Source organism: Perna viridis, chromosome 3 (assembly GCF_037379345.1).
Source record: "Perna viridis isolate PV_CMFRI_1.1 ecotype Kerala chromosome 3, ASM3737934v1, whole genome shotgun sequence".
In the NCBI taxonomy this organism is placed as follows: Eukaryota; Metazoa; Mollusca; class Bivalvia; order Mytilida; family Mytilidae; genus Perna; species Perna viridis.
In genome coordinates this window covers 26,980,049-26,998,865 of record NC_142447.1, presented here as the reverse complement: position 1 = coordinate 26,998,865, position 18,817 = coordinate 26,980,049, and the positions used below count along the sequence as shown (strand labels likewise).

Here is an 18,817-nt window from a genome sequence, read left to right as displayed (position 1 = left end):
TACCAAGTCATCAAGTTTCTGAAGGTAACCACATTCTGAATTTCAAATCTACTATCAAAGCCAAAGTTAATAAAATGTCTCAAAGGTGCAGCTTGACATGCCGTTCAAACTTGATACATCTCTGAATTTTGATTGCAATAAAATATTTGACTTTTGATAAGAATTAGACTCTGATGCCTCAAATTGACTGAAGATTTGTCATCATGAGATTTACTGTTGGATAAAATAAAGTAATTTTGACTGAAGGAAAGCAGTAACAATTTTATTCAATAAACAACCTTAATGTAAACAATAAATAAAATGTATGTACAAAATGAAATCACAACAGACTTAACAATGGCAATGTTGCATAATATTCTTATCTTTGACAAGATATGTGCCATTTTATCTGGCTTCATGTATCAATTCTCAATCAGTGTTTGGTTTTTTAAAAATTTTAATTTTTCTAAGAAAGAAATAAAATAGAGATTTAATAATTCACCTTATTAACAACTAGTTTCTGATTTCATGTTTATAACATATCCGTTGAGAATCTATGTTAAAATTTTTTCACTGATTCAAAAATGACATGTTAACTGGGGTGGCGTTGGGGTGGGGGGGGGGGGGTATCATTTACACACAAGTAAGTCTTTTTCCCAAAACTCATGTTCTGGACAGAATTGAAAATTTAGTTCACCTATATTTGTAGACCGTACGAGGCATTTTAAGTTGACATTGAATATGATGCAAAATATTTCACAAATAGTCTGTGTAAAATTTAACATACAATATTGCACTGAAAACAATATCCTAAATTTACACTGAAACACACAAATAAAATAGCTACAGATCTCAATTTCGATTTTGAAACTTTCATATGTGAACACATCCTAAAATGCTTATAACAAAAATATCATACACACGACTTTAATTTATAATTTACACTTTGAATTTAAAAATGCTTACAAATTGAAATTAAGGTACAGCCTGGACAGTAACAAAGGCTAAAAGGGTTATATAGTTTAGGTGTGTACTATAATATACATACTAAATTTACACTTTTTTCAGTTAAAATATTGTAAAAAGACAATCAATCTAAACTATACACTGTTTTACACAACTGAAACAAACCTCTTTAATACAATTGTGCTGTTGCTTGGTGGCATTAAAGATATATATCTAAATTGAACCATGGGGCCAAGTTTTCTGGCAAAAAAATGCTAAATATTAATAGAGCAGCTGAAGATGCATGGTTTTTTTATATATCATTATTCTTTTTTAATATGTATGCAAAAAAAAAGTATGATGATTGGTTTGTTTGTTTGTTGGGGTTTAACGTCCGAGCAGCAATATTTCAGCTATATTCAGACGAATGATGATTGGCACAGAGGCGGATCCAGAGGGGTGCAGGGGTTGGCACCCACCCTTTTTAATGGAAAAGTTTTGTCATTTTTTTGTGTAAAATTGACAAAAAAGGGCAATTAATGTCCTAGCATCCCCCCTTTTTCTGAAAAACCTCGGCTGGCACCCCTCAAAGTGTCTGGATCAGGCCCTGTGGTACACTCATATTACACAAAACCATGGTTGCTTAAGGCTCTGATAGATAGATTTAAAAAAACACTTAACTTTAATGATAATCTAGTACAAATATATTAAAAACATGTATCAAATTACAAGTGTAATTTTCAAAATTATAAGAAAAACTTCTATTTCACAAAAATGGAGTAGACTAGAATTAAGATTGTATTAATAAAATACCAATCTATTTAATAGGATTCTTAAGATTCTATATGCATAAAATGTGTAAAAACTTAAATAGGGCTTAGTCTTAGCCAAGCACTTTTTCCACTGCAAATGTAACATTTTTGTGTCATTACATGTAAATACACAAAATTTCACTACACTAAATAAATTTTTACTGGACTTTGGCATAAAATGAACTGGAAAACTTAAAGGTCCATCTCTGGGGATAATAGATCATTTCTAAGTCGCTGGGACTACAAAGATTTTCTTGTTTATCTTAAAAATTGTCAACCTGTATATCCTACATGTACAAGAATGCAGCCCCTCTTTGAAAAGCATGGCCCTTGATCAGATAGTTAAAGTTAACTACCGTCCCAACTATATTTTCAGCATACTGTAAAAGTACTTTTGTTCTTGGGGTACCAATTGTTGTGTTTAGGTAAAACCATAAAATTTGGTTCCCAACTAATAGGAGCTTCCCATTAATGTATATACTGGAAACTTCAAAATGAGAATTTCAAGAATCCACGAACTTGTGTTTGTTCCCTGATCCACGAAAATTGGTATCAACAAATCTTTTCTTACAGCTATATATTTTATTTTATTTTTTTGGTGAGTATTTTACTATTTAATGACAGTGTACCCATTGAAATGCCTGGTATGAAAGTGAGGTATAAATTAAAGCTTTGAGGTACAAATCAATTATTAAAAATTAAAAAAATGAGACAGAAATTATGCAGCTATTGAAAAGTAAAGCTAAATTAAAAGGAATTCTTGAACAAATTGCAAGATGAAATAGACAAAAAAACAAGTAATAGCTGTTCACATAAAGCTACTAAATAGACTGGATTAAAACAAAAACTGACATGGCTTTGAAGTCAAATTGTACTATTTATGTACCATTGGTATTTTCAAAAATTTGCCCACCACAAGCAAGTAGAAGTTGGAAAGTCAACCTAGCCTATAGAGTTGGTTCTGTGAAAACCATCTTAACCAAACCCATTAGCCTATCAGGAGATATATCGGCAAAAAAACAAAAAAAAAACAGAAGCGTCAGCATTGGGATGATTCAAATATGTCAAAACCCCAAAACATGACCTAAATATGAAGACATGAAAGACATGAAAGATATACATACACAATACACATACATGTACTTCTACTAGGACAGGTTTTCAGTTTAAACAGGTACAACTGAACACTTCTACCATAAATGATTTGTTCTCTTATGTTTTATGTTGACTTCAGAAAATGTCTGGTTAGGACAAGTTTTTGGTATATATAAATTTCAGTTAAATAGTTTTCACTGTAGATAGCTGAAAACACAAATAAATGAGGTGTGAGAAGTTGTATAAACTGTACACATGACACATGATATGCCACTAAATATCTTCAATATTATAAATAAATGAGAATTCATTATGATGGAATACTGCTTGCATTATAATCAACAATGCAACTCTAGTGTCTACAATCACAATAACAGTATTGTGAGTCCATATCAGATTTACAACAATTATTGAAAACTAATGATTTCTGAATATATGCTTTAGGACATGTTATGCTTATTTTCAAATCAAAAATTGTAAAATCAAATTTCCATACCTGCCAACTCACCCAGTTTTTATAGGTCACAACCCCAAAATTATTTTTTTCACTTCCAAGCAGTCTTGACCTACTGCAAGTAAGTTTTCACCCATCAATTTTATCATCTTGGAAAAATAACCCACTATGAAACAAAATTTTGCTGTAGACCTACCATTTCAAATTCATAAATTAACACATACAATTTAATATTTCAAAGAATAAGGTTCGAACAAATCAAGAGAATAGAAAGACAAAACTTTTCTATATTACAAAAATATTAAAATCAGATTTGGTCAATAGAACATAGTTTAAAGGACATACATTTGTACTAGTACATGTCATTTAAACATTTGTTGCTTTTTTAACTTGTCTGAGAGACTTATAATGGTAACCTTTTAATCAAAATCCATTGAAAAATATTGGTTTGAGAGTGCTCATAAAAAAAAAATAAATAAAATTCTGCATGGATGGATACCTAGGATTTCTAAATCCTAGCATCATGTAGCAGAGGGGGACAAAATTATAAAAATAAATGCATGCAATAATTCTGATTTAACAAAATCAAGGTTAATTTCAAACAAAGCAGGGGTTGACAGAAGATGCTAGTACTGTCAATGGCTATACATTTCTGATAATGATGAAAAATAATATGACAGTGTTTCTTTGATAATGTAATGATGAATAGTATAAACATCAAATTCATGTATTAGATTGAACAAATAAAAAAGCACCAAACTGAGTGTACCAATAAACAAGCACTAGTTCATACAATGACAATGCTAATAATACATTTATAACACAGACAACTTATTTTCACATTTTTAGTGTTTTGTCAAAGTTCATTGGAGTTGAATACATGTACTCTTAATAAACTAACAATTGAACACATCTTATATAAAACCAAAAACACAAAATATTTTGATAAATCCTAATTATTTTGAACTTTTCATGATTAGAAAAGCAACCCTAAATCCCCTCCGTGTACATGGAAATGTAAACAAATAAGGTACAAAAATTTCATTAGAACTAGTACTAGTTTCTTCCTAAATCATTTAAGAGAACTTAACATTAGAAGACCAAAATACCAACCTACATTTACTTTAACACCATTTTTCATCTAACAAATTAAACCCAACACTATTTATACAATGTAAACACAAATCCTTGCTCTTTTTTAACATGTACCATTTTTCATAGTTCTACCTGAAAATGTAAAATTATTCCCAGTCCTCTCAGTAAAGTTTTTGATCCACAGGCTAAAACCATATATGGGATTTTTTTGTATTTACATAGATATCTCGCCTGTAAGAGGAATTTTTACAAGACCACCAGCCTTGAGCTTCACACTACTGGTTTATTGTGAAAAATGTACTCCAAATTTTAATACACTTATTTATAAAGTATTTAAAGCTTTAAGACATTGCAGAGAAATTTATTGAATTTATTCTTCAACTTTTAAGTACCAGTCCATATAAAATTCAGACACTGCCCATATAAAAGTGATTCAAGGTGAAGAAAAACCCACTGAACAAGCAATGCTTTTTCAATCTACATATGATATATTTTTACGTAACACACAGTTGTCCTTTCCATAATTAGTTCTGTACTTTTGATAAAATCATACATTTATCTCCCACTAAAATCAACAAATCGAACAAAATCAAGAACGATAACTCTTGAAAAGGGCTAATTTCATGTATAATTTATATAAATTTTATCTCAAAAGTGCAACACCCAAATGAAAAACTATGACTGGTCATGTGGTCTGTAACCGATTCTGAATAAGAAAGAAAAGTGAATTCAGTGTGTTTTTGACATGCATGAATTACCTCCCGTCTGATTTTTATAAAGACAGGTACTTAAGTTTTTGGCAGAGGAAGCAAACTATAACTAGATATATGTTCTCTGTACAGGAGCAGATTCTCCCTCCCTGAAATCATGATTAAAATATTTCTCCACTATTGAAAGATTTATATCTTGTATAGAACTGAGCATTTTTGCATGCTGATATTGTATCATCATAAGTGAAGAAATAATTAACACTACTTCTACCTGAACAAATCTTTCTATATGACAAAAAAATCAAGCTTATTTGGCTTTTTAAACCAAAAAATTGATAGGTAAACATGGCCTCCTATATGCACTGAAGTTATCTGCATTGTAACATGCAAACACACAATTATTCGTTACTGAACGCAAACCTATTTTTCTTCTATTTGAAAAAAAAAAAAAAAAATCTAGCAATAATTTTGTCTAAATCTTTGGCAACATAGAATAATGAACCAAAGCTTCTATACTCCTAACATCACTATTATTACAACCTAGTTTTTACAACAGTTTGTCTAGCTTTGTAACAAGCTGAACACAAATAATCAGTATTTGGACTTCCATAAAAATCACAGCCTTTTGATCGACAATGCATGGTACCAGACAGGTCAGCAGGACGGTTATTGGACTGGGCACTCGAGGGACGTGCTGATATTAAAGTATTGTCTATAGCTGATATTGGTTTTGTTGGAACTGGATCTGGCTTGTGACCTGGAAGAGTAGAAGTCCTTGTTGTTGTGGGCTGGTTGACAGAAGTATTTTGTACCTTTGGCAACAGCTTTGGTGAAGGAGTTGGAGAATGCTCCATTAGTTTTTTGTATCCGTACCCGTAATCAACATTATCATAGTCAGGGGATGGTGTTCTTTGTCTTGCATACTTATTGATTTGAACATATCCTGCCTGGCGAGCCTTTGCATCAGAAGTACTATTGGAATTTGATCTAGCGCGGATATCAGCTTTGGCTAATTCAGTAGCCTCTTTATCATCAATGTGAGTGTAAAACTTGGATTTCCCATACTTTTCCATTTCTTCACTTTCTTTACTAGAAGGACCAGGATACGTTGCATAACTATCTTTAACCGGTTTATTACGCTCCAGTGATGCTGTTTTTTGCTCTTTGTAACATTTAGAGCACAGGTAATGAGTTTCTATATTTCCCATGAAGTTGCAGTTTGAGTTGACACATTTTAAAGGTTTATCACCAGTAATATTTAAGTCTTGTAATGAAGCTCCAAGCGAACGCCTCCTTATTTCATCTCCAGCAGCTTTCAACAGAGATCTTTCTTCCATGAACCTGTCCTTCGCACTACAAAGGTAATTTTCAATCATTTTATTTTGTTCCCCTGTCTGTTTAACATAAAGTTTGGATGCCCATACAAATTTCTGCTCTTGATCTATCATGGCGGCTATTGTCATGGGAACCTTTGTACTCTGAGTGACTGAGTTCTTCCTAAATTTATCATTATCTGGACCCATTGCTTTTAAAGATTTTCCAACACTACCAAAGTTTTTCTTTAATTTTTTGCCTACTGTTTTACCTAAACTTCCAAACTGCTTAGTCACACTAGGCTTTGACCCTTTCCCGTCTTTCTTCTTTTCTTTTCCCATACACCCTAGGTTTTCATCAGAATCGTAAGAACCACTGGATTTCCTATCTGTATCACTATCAACATCTGATTCGATATAAGGAATTCGTTCCAAATCTAAATACTTTTGAAGTAAGTTCATACTGTCTTCCTGTGACAGATTGGTTTTCACTTTGGTAGCAGAATTACTAGAAGAAAAGTCATGATCAGCACCAGGGTCAACAACAAAATGTAGAGCCAGCATTTTGAGGTCTGGTCCAACTAATGGAATTGACACTGAAAGATAAAGTAAATAACAATAACAACTTGACCCATTTTTAAGTAGCAGTCTCTATAAAAATCAGACAGGAGGTGATTCATGCATGTCAAAACCCCACCAAATTCAGTTTTATTTCTTGTTCAAAGACCATTACAAATCACATAACCAGTCTTAGTTTTTCATTTGGGGGTTGCACTTTTGAGATAAAATTTACATAAAATGTACATGAAATAAGCACTTTGCAAGAGTTATCGTTCTTCATTTAGTTTGATTTGGTTGATTTTAGTGGGAGATTAAAGTGTAGTTTTATCAAAAGTACAGATCTAAATACAGAAAGGACTATTGTCGCATAAAAATATGGCATATGTAGGCTAAAAAAGCATCAACTGTTTCATGGGATTTTCTACACCATGAATCACCTTACCATAGGCGGTGTCTGATTTTTATATGGACTGATACTTAAAATATGTTTGCTAGTTACAATTGAAATTTTCATATATATGTAAATGATAACCATAATTATCAGTAAACCAAGTGAGGTGAGATGTTTGTTATATTTCTGTCAAAACCTTCATAACTGATCATACAGCAAAAAGTTGAAAATTTTTTGTGGGATTAAATTTCATTCCTTAAGGATAAGAATTGTCCCTAATGAAAATTTAACCATCATTGAACAATGTTCACACCAGTAAATTCCCGTTCAGTCAGTTTTAGGTTAAAAACCATGAAATTTTAACCCCATAAAAATTAATATTTCTACAGTTTTTTCTTCTTCCCTACTGGCATTTTTTCTGTAACCTGAAACTGGAATATCAGGCAATAACCCAGGGGCTGCTCTGGCTTCCAAAGTTCTGTTGCCAGAAAAATCACCAGCTGCCATTTTTTGTCGCCAGTTTTCAGAAATTAGAGCGAAAGGATGCCAAAAAAAATTATACTTTAAAAAAAAAAAAAGACAGTATTAAGTTCACTGATAAATTATCTTTGTCAATTCATCAAAATAACCTCTCCATTCATGACATACATGTACCCAAGATTCACTCTTGATGCATGTATAAAGCAGGTTTTTAGCTCTAGTCTGTCACTTTCATATGCATAAAATACTAAGTACTACTCCAGAAACAGGTATTTTACTTCTATCAAAGACTATTATTATTGTCATACAGTCCCTGATTTTAAAACATGTTCATCTTTGTCCTTTATGATCTAATTCATCTAATACAATATAATTTACTTTTTTATTATTTTTAACAAACTTGACTCTTTTTTTCAAGTGATAAAATTTCTATCAAATTACACTTTGTACCATGGACCATTAATTGTATCCCTGTTTAATTATCTTGATATCTGAATAGTATTTCCTTAATTAGATTTTGGGAATCCCATTCTATTTGTTTACCGATTTTCCCGCCAAAAAAGTCATATGGCAAAAGAGTAAACAAATGTCATCCATTTTCTTTTATCTATTCTTTCATTTCAAAGTATTTAGACACTTCCTGATGGGATAATCATTGTTAATTGGATTTAATTTATTCTGTTATTATGTAAGTCTGTTTCTGAATGTATTACATTGTTAAATAGGGCTGTGAAACGTGTGTAGCCACGTGCACATGGCCTTAATTGTGTTTATCTTTGACCAGATCATGAGAGTTTTGATTGGCTCAATAATATATTTACATTTGATTGACACCTCCCATGAGGATATTATCAGTCCAGTCGCCTGGTCTAATTACCTTTAATTGCTTTAAGTCGTAAATTGGCATCAGTTAACTCTGACCAGGTGTCACACAATTGTTTAATTTGAGAGAATATCCCTTACTTCCTGTCAATTTTAATATAAAAAATCTACATGTAGGTGCCAAGAAAATCGCCAACCGGCTATTTTTGTCGCCAGATAAAATAAAAAATCACAAAATTGTGACATTGGCGAAGCCCAGCGCGACCCCTGATAACCATAAACTTTAGAAAGCAATCCATATTATTCACAGTATTCTAGGGAAATTATTTGTAGAATCCTCAACTTCGTGAAATTTTAATAAAGGTACTATGTCCATTTCCCAATCAGACAGTGTAATTTGCAGTCAAAACTTGTAGAAAATACAGAGAATCACTAGAAGAAAACATCTCTGGGTTAATCAAAATTAGAAACAGGATTTTACAATTAATAAGTCATTTGACCCATTTAGATATTTTTAAAAGTGATCAACATGTATGAACTTACAAGGAAGACTTGGTTTATTGCTTTGAGCTCGCTCCTTCTCCATAGGAACCAGGGCAGAAAAATGAGCAGCATCATAGGTCAACAACAGTGGTGACCTGTAGCAGGAAGATGGATTACATTCCAAGGGGAGATAAATTCCACCAAATGGTATAGGAGCAAGTGCTTCACCACAAGTGTCTTTCAGCATTGTATCTGCCACAATAATGATGGCTCGTTGTAAAACATGGGCCAATACAAACACATGGAATTCTTCTAAACTCTCATACACCACAGGATCAATGTCATCCCCAGAATTACTGAAAAAGGGGTTCATACAATAAAACACAACATTGTATATTGTAGATATGAATGGCTATTACACATGCATAAATGAATAAGTAACATTTCTACAGTATGGTGTTATAAAAAAATAAAAAGGAAACAGATATATTCACCAAGAATGTTGTAATTCATTGTCTTTAAAGTGAAATGAGGGTAAAAGCCCCATCGAGTGGTTGACATCGTGTCACCCTAAAGTTGTTTAATTGAACAGCAAATCAGCTCTTTCTTAGCCCTAATTTCCCTTGGGGCTAATGTCATGTGTCTCATATGTACATGTAACTACCGATTCTGTTCTAAGTTGGAATTACCTATGTATCACAGAACATCTATTAAATGTCTGTCATGAAACACAAAAAACAACTAAATACAATGTACTTACAAAATTTTCATTTTAACTCTTGAAAAAAAAATACTCTAGTGATAGTTATGTCGTAATTGCAGACAAATTTGATGACTTTTCGATATTTTATTGAACACCAAAACACAAATTTTAGGATATAACATAATGTCTTTTTTTCTCTAATAAAAAAAATCAATACCCACGAAAATAAATGATACAACAGTATGTAATAATTCAAATATCAACTTTTCAAGAATTCATGCAACTGATTAAGTCAAAACACTGGTTTTAAGAATATATGCATTTATAAATGTTACTATGGACATGTGTCACACAACGAGTGTTTGTTTACAATATTTAAATGTATAGACTTATGTAAATGAGCCTTGTCATATAGTGGTTTGAGGCAGGGGTTTTAAATGGTATTTTAGCCGGAACAGTAATGGTCAACTATAGAAGAAGTACTAAGTATTTGATGGCTGCCTTTCATACCATAAAGTTTATCTTACTTAAATTACATCAGTAAATGTTTTAAGTTAATGATAACGAAATGTTTTAGTTTAATGTTAACGATATGCTTTTGTAAAGAGTTTGTTATTATTTTCAGATTTATTATTTGTATGCAGCCAAGGCAGACAGTTTCAAGAACTATTTCTTAAATTTTTCAATAAGTTAAGTTTTACTGTACTGTCAGATGAGCTGATATCCAAACACTGTGTTAGTGTTTTATTTTCAAATAATTCATGTTCGTTTGAGCTTGTGAATAAGAACATAAAACAAGTATCCTACAGCTTAATCCCTGATATGTTTATCATAATACCAAAAATATTCACCAATAAAATACCAAATATATTCATCGATAATGAATTTACCTATTAGTAACAGGACTATCACAGCAACTGCTACTTCTACGATTATTCCATGGGAAAGATCTAGGTGTAGATGATGCTAGTTTTAACACACTATTCCATTCCTTTTGCCATTCCTCTTCAGTGAATACCAACCCATACTGTAATAATGACAATAACAAGTAAATATCACTAATGTATTCATTTTCTCGGTCGTCAATTTCCGTGGATTCTGTCAAATAAACATACTCATAGGTATCAATTTTTGCGGTTTCCAAAAAACAATAATTAAAAAATGACGGGTTATATCATATTAGAAAATCCATTTTAGGGTTACTATTTTTCACAGTTATCTGTCCATAGTGAAAATTCAGAAAATTAGGACACGGTGAAAATTAATATGTTTACAGTATTTATTGTTACTAAAGGTCCATAAATAACTGAATCATAAAAGTAATTTCCTAATCAGAAAAGCTAAGCTACAGGAAAACAAAATATGTTGAACAAAATGATGAGACATATGCATACAAAAAGCCATAGAAATATGTCTTAATCTTTAAAGAAAATATTTTCAATATAGGTTAAGTAAACAACATTTGATAGATGGAGATACAAAAAATGAAAATCTGGAAGCTTCTAAATTAATTTGAGGACATAAATATAGACCTGCATATTATATAATAATGAGAGTTGAATAAAATGTTTTGACCCAAGACATAATATAAAGTTATGTCTGAGATTTATTCTTTGATTTTCAAAAGGAATCTCCTTTCCCCATTCAACGAAATATCAATTTCATCAAAAATGATGAAAAACTTGTTTTACCTGCATATTAAGTTGAGTTTGGTGCCATCTCCACCTTCTCTTCAGAGCTTTACAATAAGATTTACATGTCAGAGTATCATACAAAGCTTTCCGTAACATTAACTGTCTGTCATGTATTCCTAACATGGCTGAAATATATAGTTGTATATGTAAGTAAGGCATTTGCTGAAAAGGCTAAAGGTGTAAAACCAGGTCTAAAAATTTCATACATAAATAAAAAAAAAATTATCAAGGACTTGCCCAACAATTTTGACTCAAGAAAACTTTAGAAGGACTTATCATTAGAATCATTTTAGCAATTGAATGTTTCTTTCTTTCTATCATAGTTTTCAAGATATTGGCTGAAAACTGTAAAAAAAGTCATTTTTCACCTTTCAAGGACTTTAACTCTTACAAGGAGCAGGGGTTTCATTAATTTTTCAGGCAGGAGGTACTTTACAGAAAGTAGGAGGTACCCAAATAAATTCGGCAAGGGGTCAAGGGGTGTGCCCAGTGGGTCCACGCCCTGGTGGAGGGTCTGGGGGGATGTTAGCCTTTTTGAGATTTAAATTTTGACTTAAAAATATGGGATTAAGTCTGCAATATTTCCTTCAATTCTGTTTAAAATATATAAATTTGAAATCAAGAAATATGATGAATCATAACTGATTTAGTCTCAAAACTCCAGGAACTCCCCATGATTCCCACCAGATCCATTTCTAGACTAATGCTGATAAACTTTGTTGACTGTTTAATACTATGCCATTTTATATGAAATTTTGATAAATGTCATATTTTGTTCTTAGGCTTTTATTTATTTGTTACAAAATTTGAACACTAACACATGCAAATAAAAGCAAAGGAACAAAACTAAACATTTAATGAAATTCCATAACATGTGGTAGTTCCTAATGCTTATTAAATAATTTCTATAATAAAACCTTGTTGTTTAGTGCCTAATTATTACTGTGACATGTAGTGCAATTGCATGTGTCTTATTTTGAAATGTTGGTCTAAAAATCATAGTCTGATAAGAATATCTTTGCATCTGAAAATGAACAAGGCTGGCAGTTTTAGTCTGGTTGACTTTTCGATAGACAGAATTTTTACAATGTATTTATTTTCTAGTATTATTTATAGCAGTGTTGAACCTCTGATCCAATATTTTTTATATTCTTTTGAGCAAAGGCCAGACATGTTCTTTTCAAACTTAGGGTTGCTAGAATATTTTTACCAAAACTCCCCGCCCCGCCGAATCAAATGGTCGTCCCTTAAGGTAGAATGGTACTATTTATTTCCCATAGGCGACAATAGTGAAACTGTCATAAACTGAGCCGTAAACTGACTTTTTCCAGTACTATTTATTTCCCATAGGCGACAATAGTGAAACTGTCATAAACTGAGCCATAAACTGACTTTTTCCAGTAATATCTTCATTTTTTAAACTAAAATTGTGATCAAAGTCATAGCAAAACGTCTCAATTCTTTGGCATTTTAAGCATGTTTGGGGTCAAAGTTCCCCACTTTTTCTGCAAATAAATTTTAAAAATTCATAATATTTATATAAAATGGTTTTCAAAAAATATAACGCAATTTTTTTTTAAAAAGTATAGTAGTGTTAGAGCCTGGAATTAATAAAACATTTTGGGTATCAGCACAATTTGTTCAATCACAGTGTCCAGAAGTATTTTCTTAAGTAGGGTACACAAAAGGCCAACCTAAAATAATGAGAAATAGTACCATTCTACCTTAAATCATATTCTGTAAAAGTTTGTTTCACATGTTGACTCGTCCCAATTAAAAAATCCTGCACTTGTCTACACAAATCACAACAAATATCGGGAAAAATGACGGGTATGGGGGATTCCAAATATGAACTGCATTTCTTGACATGTTTTCATAGAATATTCAACTGTGTTTACTTTTTGTTTAGCACAAAATAATTGGTGATTGCTTTGACATTCTTAAGTCACCACATGTTTGCTATAAATGGACACTGTACGTTAAATCGTTGTAGGTTAAAGCACTTTACCGATTATATTACGGCACAGACCTTGACCATGATTTTTTTTGCTTTTATTTTATTCTGCCTGTACCAGACGCAGAAATAACATTAAAAATAGTAAAAAATGGTCGAAAAAGGGCAATAACTCCAACAAAGCTTAACAAATGAAAACAAAAAATTGACCAAAGATAGATCTCATCATGCTTAACACTTTTACCAGGTCAAAATTTGGCAAAATCAAACAATTCTGGAGATATGTGAAAAATTACTGTTCTATTATGTTCTATTTTTAGTAACAGTGTCCATGTTTTTTGACAGATCAAAAATCCCCACATCAGTTCAATGCAGATATCCCAAGGAACATTCATACCAAGTTTGGTTCCAATTGGTCATGTAGTATCAAAGGAAAAATGTTAACAATGATGATCCCCAAGTGATGGCAACAGCTCACATGGCCTTCAGCCAGGTGAGCTTAAAAGGAGGTGCACAATGAGAATGTGTAATGAAAATTCTGTGATAATGATAAATATTAAATAGTTAAAATCTGATAAATATTAATCTAGCAAAACAATTTTGATATGCCTGTCAAATCTGCCAGGATTATGTTACCAAGGTGCTCTTCCAATTTTGTAATATGCCAAAAAAAACAAAGTTTACTGCTAAACTTCAAGTCTTTGGAATTCTACAGAAAATAACTCTCTGATCATTAGTTGTCAACAATGGATTGCTTTGAAATAAAGAGGGAAGAATAACAAGAATTTTCTTGTCAGAAACTTCAAAATTCTGTATAAATAAACAAATAAAAAGACTTGAAAGAAGAAAGACAACTCCGACTTGAGATTAGAACTGTAGATAAATGTTTTTTAATCAATGGTTTGCCTATAGCCTCTTTGCTTTATAAGCTGTGCAAACAATTGCATATTGTTCTTTGATATTGATAGTTGATGTTCAATGCACATCAAAAAGATGATATTGAGATAAAAAACACACTTCATTACAAGAGTCATTGAAAATTAGTCTAACATAACACAATCTTTGCTTAATCAAGAATTAGAGAAAAAAATCTTTGACTCCACAGTCTTGACAGTTTCACTGTAATGATGTTTCACAGGAAACTTGAAATATTATTTTACCATTTCAGACCCTTTGAAAAGTAGCCATGCAGTTTCAACAACGTCAAACAAACAAGTAAATTCCAAGAGATTGAAGTAATTATAAAACTCACCTAATGATGCTGCATGTAATAAACAATTTCCATCCCCTGTGGTGGCCATAGGTATCAATCGCTGACATATTCCCATATCAGCCCACCAATTCAAACGACCTGAAATACAGTACAACATTTAAATCTAAGGTTACTTCACTAAATTAAAAGGTTTCATACAGAATATTTAAGCCAACTAGGTTTAATTTAGTAAAGGTTTTAAACAATACTTGATTACTGAAGTGAAGTCAGGGCTCTCGCTCTCCTGTCTGATTAATTGCCACAAACTTAATTCTACTACTCCATGGAGAAACCTTAACCCTTAAGTCAGTCTTTCAATATTCAAACCTTTTCCCAAAGCTAAGACTTTGAATTAAAATAAAGAAAATAAAGTGTGAGACAGGTCAAAAATATACAAACTTGTTCATTTAATACATGTATAATTGTTGAAACATGACTACAAGTATCACAAAGCATATTAACTGACTCTCATTTTCACTGAAATTAATTAACTTCAGGTATCTTTTTCAAAATCAATACAGATAATATCCTCAGAAAGTAATCACTCAGTATGGAAGAAATAAGCATAACAAAAGGATTATTGATAACAGAAATTGGAGTTCATCTTAAGGTTTTATACGGTTAAACTGCTAACAAAGTCTTTCATCTTTAGTAATCCAGAAGTATTATAATTCAATATTCTAGTGTAAAGAGAACTAGAGATGTAAATCAATAGACCTCATTAAAATGTTGACAGAATTCAAATACAATAGTCTTGCTCACTAATACAAGTCTACAATGGTTTACTTTTATCATCCATTAAAATTTAGATTCAGAATGGGGTGTATACTTAGCAGACAGACAACATTAACTATGAAATACATGTATTATATAGACAGCAGTGAACTATCAAACAATGCCAGAGTACTAATATATACATGTGAAGTAAATTATTTTCACTCCTGGACTTTCCCTCAACAAAATGTCATGACATTTTTTCCTCTTGTGACATTAACATTATTTGATGTCAGTGATAATTTGAAATAACAATTTGCAGTTAAAAATATTTAAAAAAAATTAGAAAATAAGAAGTACTGAGAAAATATAGAAATATAAAAAGGGTAATCAACTAATGTTCCTAAATAAGTAAAATATGAATACTACTGACAATAATACCTAGAGATTTAACTAGTGCAAATTACAAGCTCCAAGCACATGTTAAAATGGCAATATCAAATTTTGGTTATTTACTCATTCCAATTATCCTGAGTATGTGACAGAACCTAAGCCAGGTTTTACATACAGATTAACCCTTTAACATGAAATCATGTATCTGCCAGTGGTTTTTGTTACCCTTTTATCGCAGCCAAATAACTATTTCCCCTAAAGACTTTTCCCAAAATGTTGAAAAATATTTTTTCCAAAGGGAAGAAAATTCCCAATTGTCAGGTATAACTTTTTGAAAACCAAGTAAAGAAGCCAGTGAAATGTTCCTCAAGATGTGATTTCTTGGCCCGGCAATTTGTTCACTTCTGGGAAATGTTTTTTTACGGCAAATTGCAACCTAATAAATATTGGGAGTACGCATTTGTCAGTTTGATATCAGTTTTCAGTTCCAGATCGGCATATGAACCCTGTACCGCATTTCCCAATGTGTTGAAAATATGGCAAAAATTTCCCAAAAATTAAGGGTTGGGGGCTGCTTTAATTTAAAAACAAGGAACAAAATCACTTTCTGCCCCAAAAATAAATCTCAAAACTTACCCAAAAATTCAAGACCAATAAATCTTAGTTAGGTTTTATTTCAGACAAAATTACACTTGTCATGTCAGTTTGAGTCGGTTTTTATCTTGAAGACTGCCAAAGCTCAAGAATTTAATGAAACCTCTACTACTTCAAAATTTTGCAATATGACACATTGTTTCATAAACCATGATAAAATCTTGTAAACTGAACTGAGAGGTTGAAGTTACAAGTCATAAGCATGCTGTAATTATCAATGGAAATTTCAAAAGATATTCACATATATAAATATGTTTCTGCCAGGAATCTTCATTACTAAATTATTCCCACACAGCTAGGCAAATCCAGGTGAAGTTGCCTGTGTCACCTATATCTTAGTGCTAAATACACTACACGACCTTAGCTCATGTACATAACAAAACATTCGCAACTACAAATCTTACCAGCTTGTTCCAATGTGACAAGGGTTGATGTTTCTATCAGTTCTTTCTCAAGAAAAGCTCTGAAATCAGCAGTATATACAGTAAGATCAGGCAGCATAAATGTCTGTGTGTAGAGATGGTCATGGCTATCTTCTTCTATATCATGGAGAAGTTTGGTTTGTGTCTGCTTTACTAGGTTCTCATTCTCCATTATCTTAGATATACCACGCTTTAAAACTTTTGGTGCTACAAATAAACAGAGTAATTTATTATTTTTTGTCAGTTTAGAACCTCTTTAAATTACTTTCAATGCTAACTTAGGACTCAGTCAGTGTTACTTATAAGGTACATCTATAGGAAAGACTTCAACTGGCAATAAAAAGACAAACTGAAATTATAATCAAAGTATTGTTAGCACTGGAAGTTTTTGATTTTAGTGAAATTTGTAGCATGAACAAACTTTCAAAGATTACATCATGTAAAATAAAACTGTAATCATACATTTGTATTTCCCATATTATTAAGAACTGTTTTTTTTTTCTAACATGTAGAAACTTCATGTCAAATACAACTGATTTCTGAAGTACAAACAGTAATTCATAGTTAAACAGTATCCAATACATTCACATTTTATTCCATTTCACCTTTTTCCCATTTTTTAAACATGTCCAAAACTTAAATTGCAATCACAATCAAAACTATTTCATCAGAGTATTATCCTACACTGTTATTATACTCAAACACAACCAATTTCAGCTTAAGAAAATATTTTCCTTGATCAATAAAAGATTTTTAAAACTACAGTTTTTATCCATTTGAATTTTCCAACCAATTCTCCTTGATTAACATCACTGCTCTTCACCTCCAGTTCAAGACTTATTCCCACAATGCAAAATCATAATTAAACATATTTCAATGCCAAAAAGGAATCACTCAAATCTTCAGTTCATTCGAAGACTAGATCTCACTTTTATTTGCAGAAATAATAAAATATTATTGAGCTGAATAATTACCAGAATCATATTTACAGGCTATGAAAGACATATTGAATGATATAAAAGGAACTACATTTGTACTATATTTTTGTGTAGTGTTCAGAAACAGTAGGAAAGTTCCAGGCATGAACTGGCGACATAAGAATTATGAATCCAACCAAAGTTATTCAAGAAAATACCTGATAAAAAATTTGTCTGTGATAAAACATATCTTCAAACACTTATCAAACATAAAGATTAACTCAAAGTTTTACATGTCATTTTATTTTTACTCACATGCTGGTGGAGATTTCCCAGGTACATTACTTTTTTGGACCTGCAAACTGGAGTTATTCCCCTTTGAAGTAGTTCCCATATGGAAGACATTGTCTGAGCTATCTCCACTAACTCTGTTCTGATTGGTTGAAGTTGTTTGACCTTTTATTCCATTTTGTTGAGAGGTTATGACAGCAGTTCTGGCCAAGTTTTCACTTACTGGACGAGTAATAGTCATTTTTTTCTCATTGTCTGAAGAAGAGAAAAGGAAGATCTTTCAAAGAAGAAAAATGGACATTGGAAAATATGAGAACCTTTCAACAATGTACGACAGATTTGTTTCAGTAGGTTTTACTAAGTGAATGATATTAAGTTGTCGACTATCATAAAAATCCACATATGTCAGTATGGTTAAAATGATACTAGAGTTCAAATGAATTTACTGGTACAAGAAATAATAAAAAAAAAAGGTCACAAACTTATAGCCTTAGCTGAAATAACATGGATGCCTCACCTTTTCAGAATTTCAGAATAATTTACTTCAAATGGCAGGACAAAATGATGTTTCTAATACAATAAATTCAAATCTCAATCACAACTGGAATACACCTGATGTTGTCATGATGTACTACATAAAAAAGCTTTATGATGAAAAGATCCATATAACAAAAACCAGGGTT

General features: G+C 31.6%; 1 protein-coding gene across 5 annotated transcripts in view; it reads right to left on the bottom strand.

Annotated features, from left to right (window-relative positions):
- Positions 1–241: 241 nt before the first annotated feature.
- The window catches only part of LOC148621662 (uncharacterized), a 36,275-nt gene continuing 17,699 nt past the window's right edge, over positions 242–18,817 (bottom strand). For all 5 annotated transcript variants that reach the window (XM_088576264.1, XM_088576265.1, XM_088576266.1 and 2 more), the window contains 7 exons: positions 18,159–18,389; positions 16,909–17,133; positions 14,744–14,842; positions 11,535–11,662; positions 10,734–10,870; positions 9,201–9,496; positions 242–6,999 (listed from right to left, as the gene is read on the bottom strand). In XM_088576264.1, the coding sequence (XP_088432390.1) occupies positions 5,624–6,999; positions 9,201–9,496; positions 10,734–10,870; positions 11,535–11,662; positions 14,744–14,842; positions 16,909–17,133; positions 18,159–18,389 (2,492 nt within the window). In that variant the 3' untranslated portion in view covers positions 242–5,623. The remainder of the gene's footprint in view (positions 7,000–9,200; positions 9,497–10,733; positions 10,871–11,534; positions 11,663–14,743; positions 14,843–16,908; positions 17,134–18,158; positions 18,390–18,817) is intronic.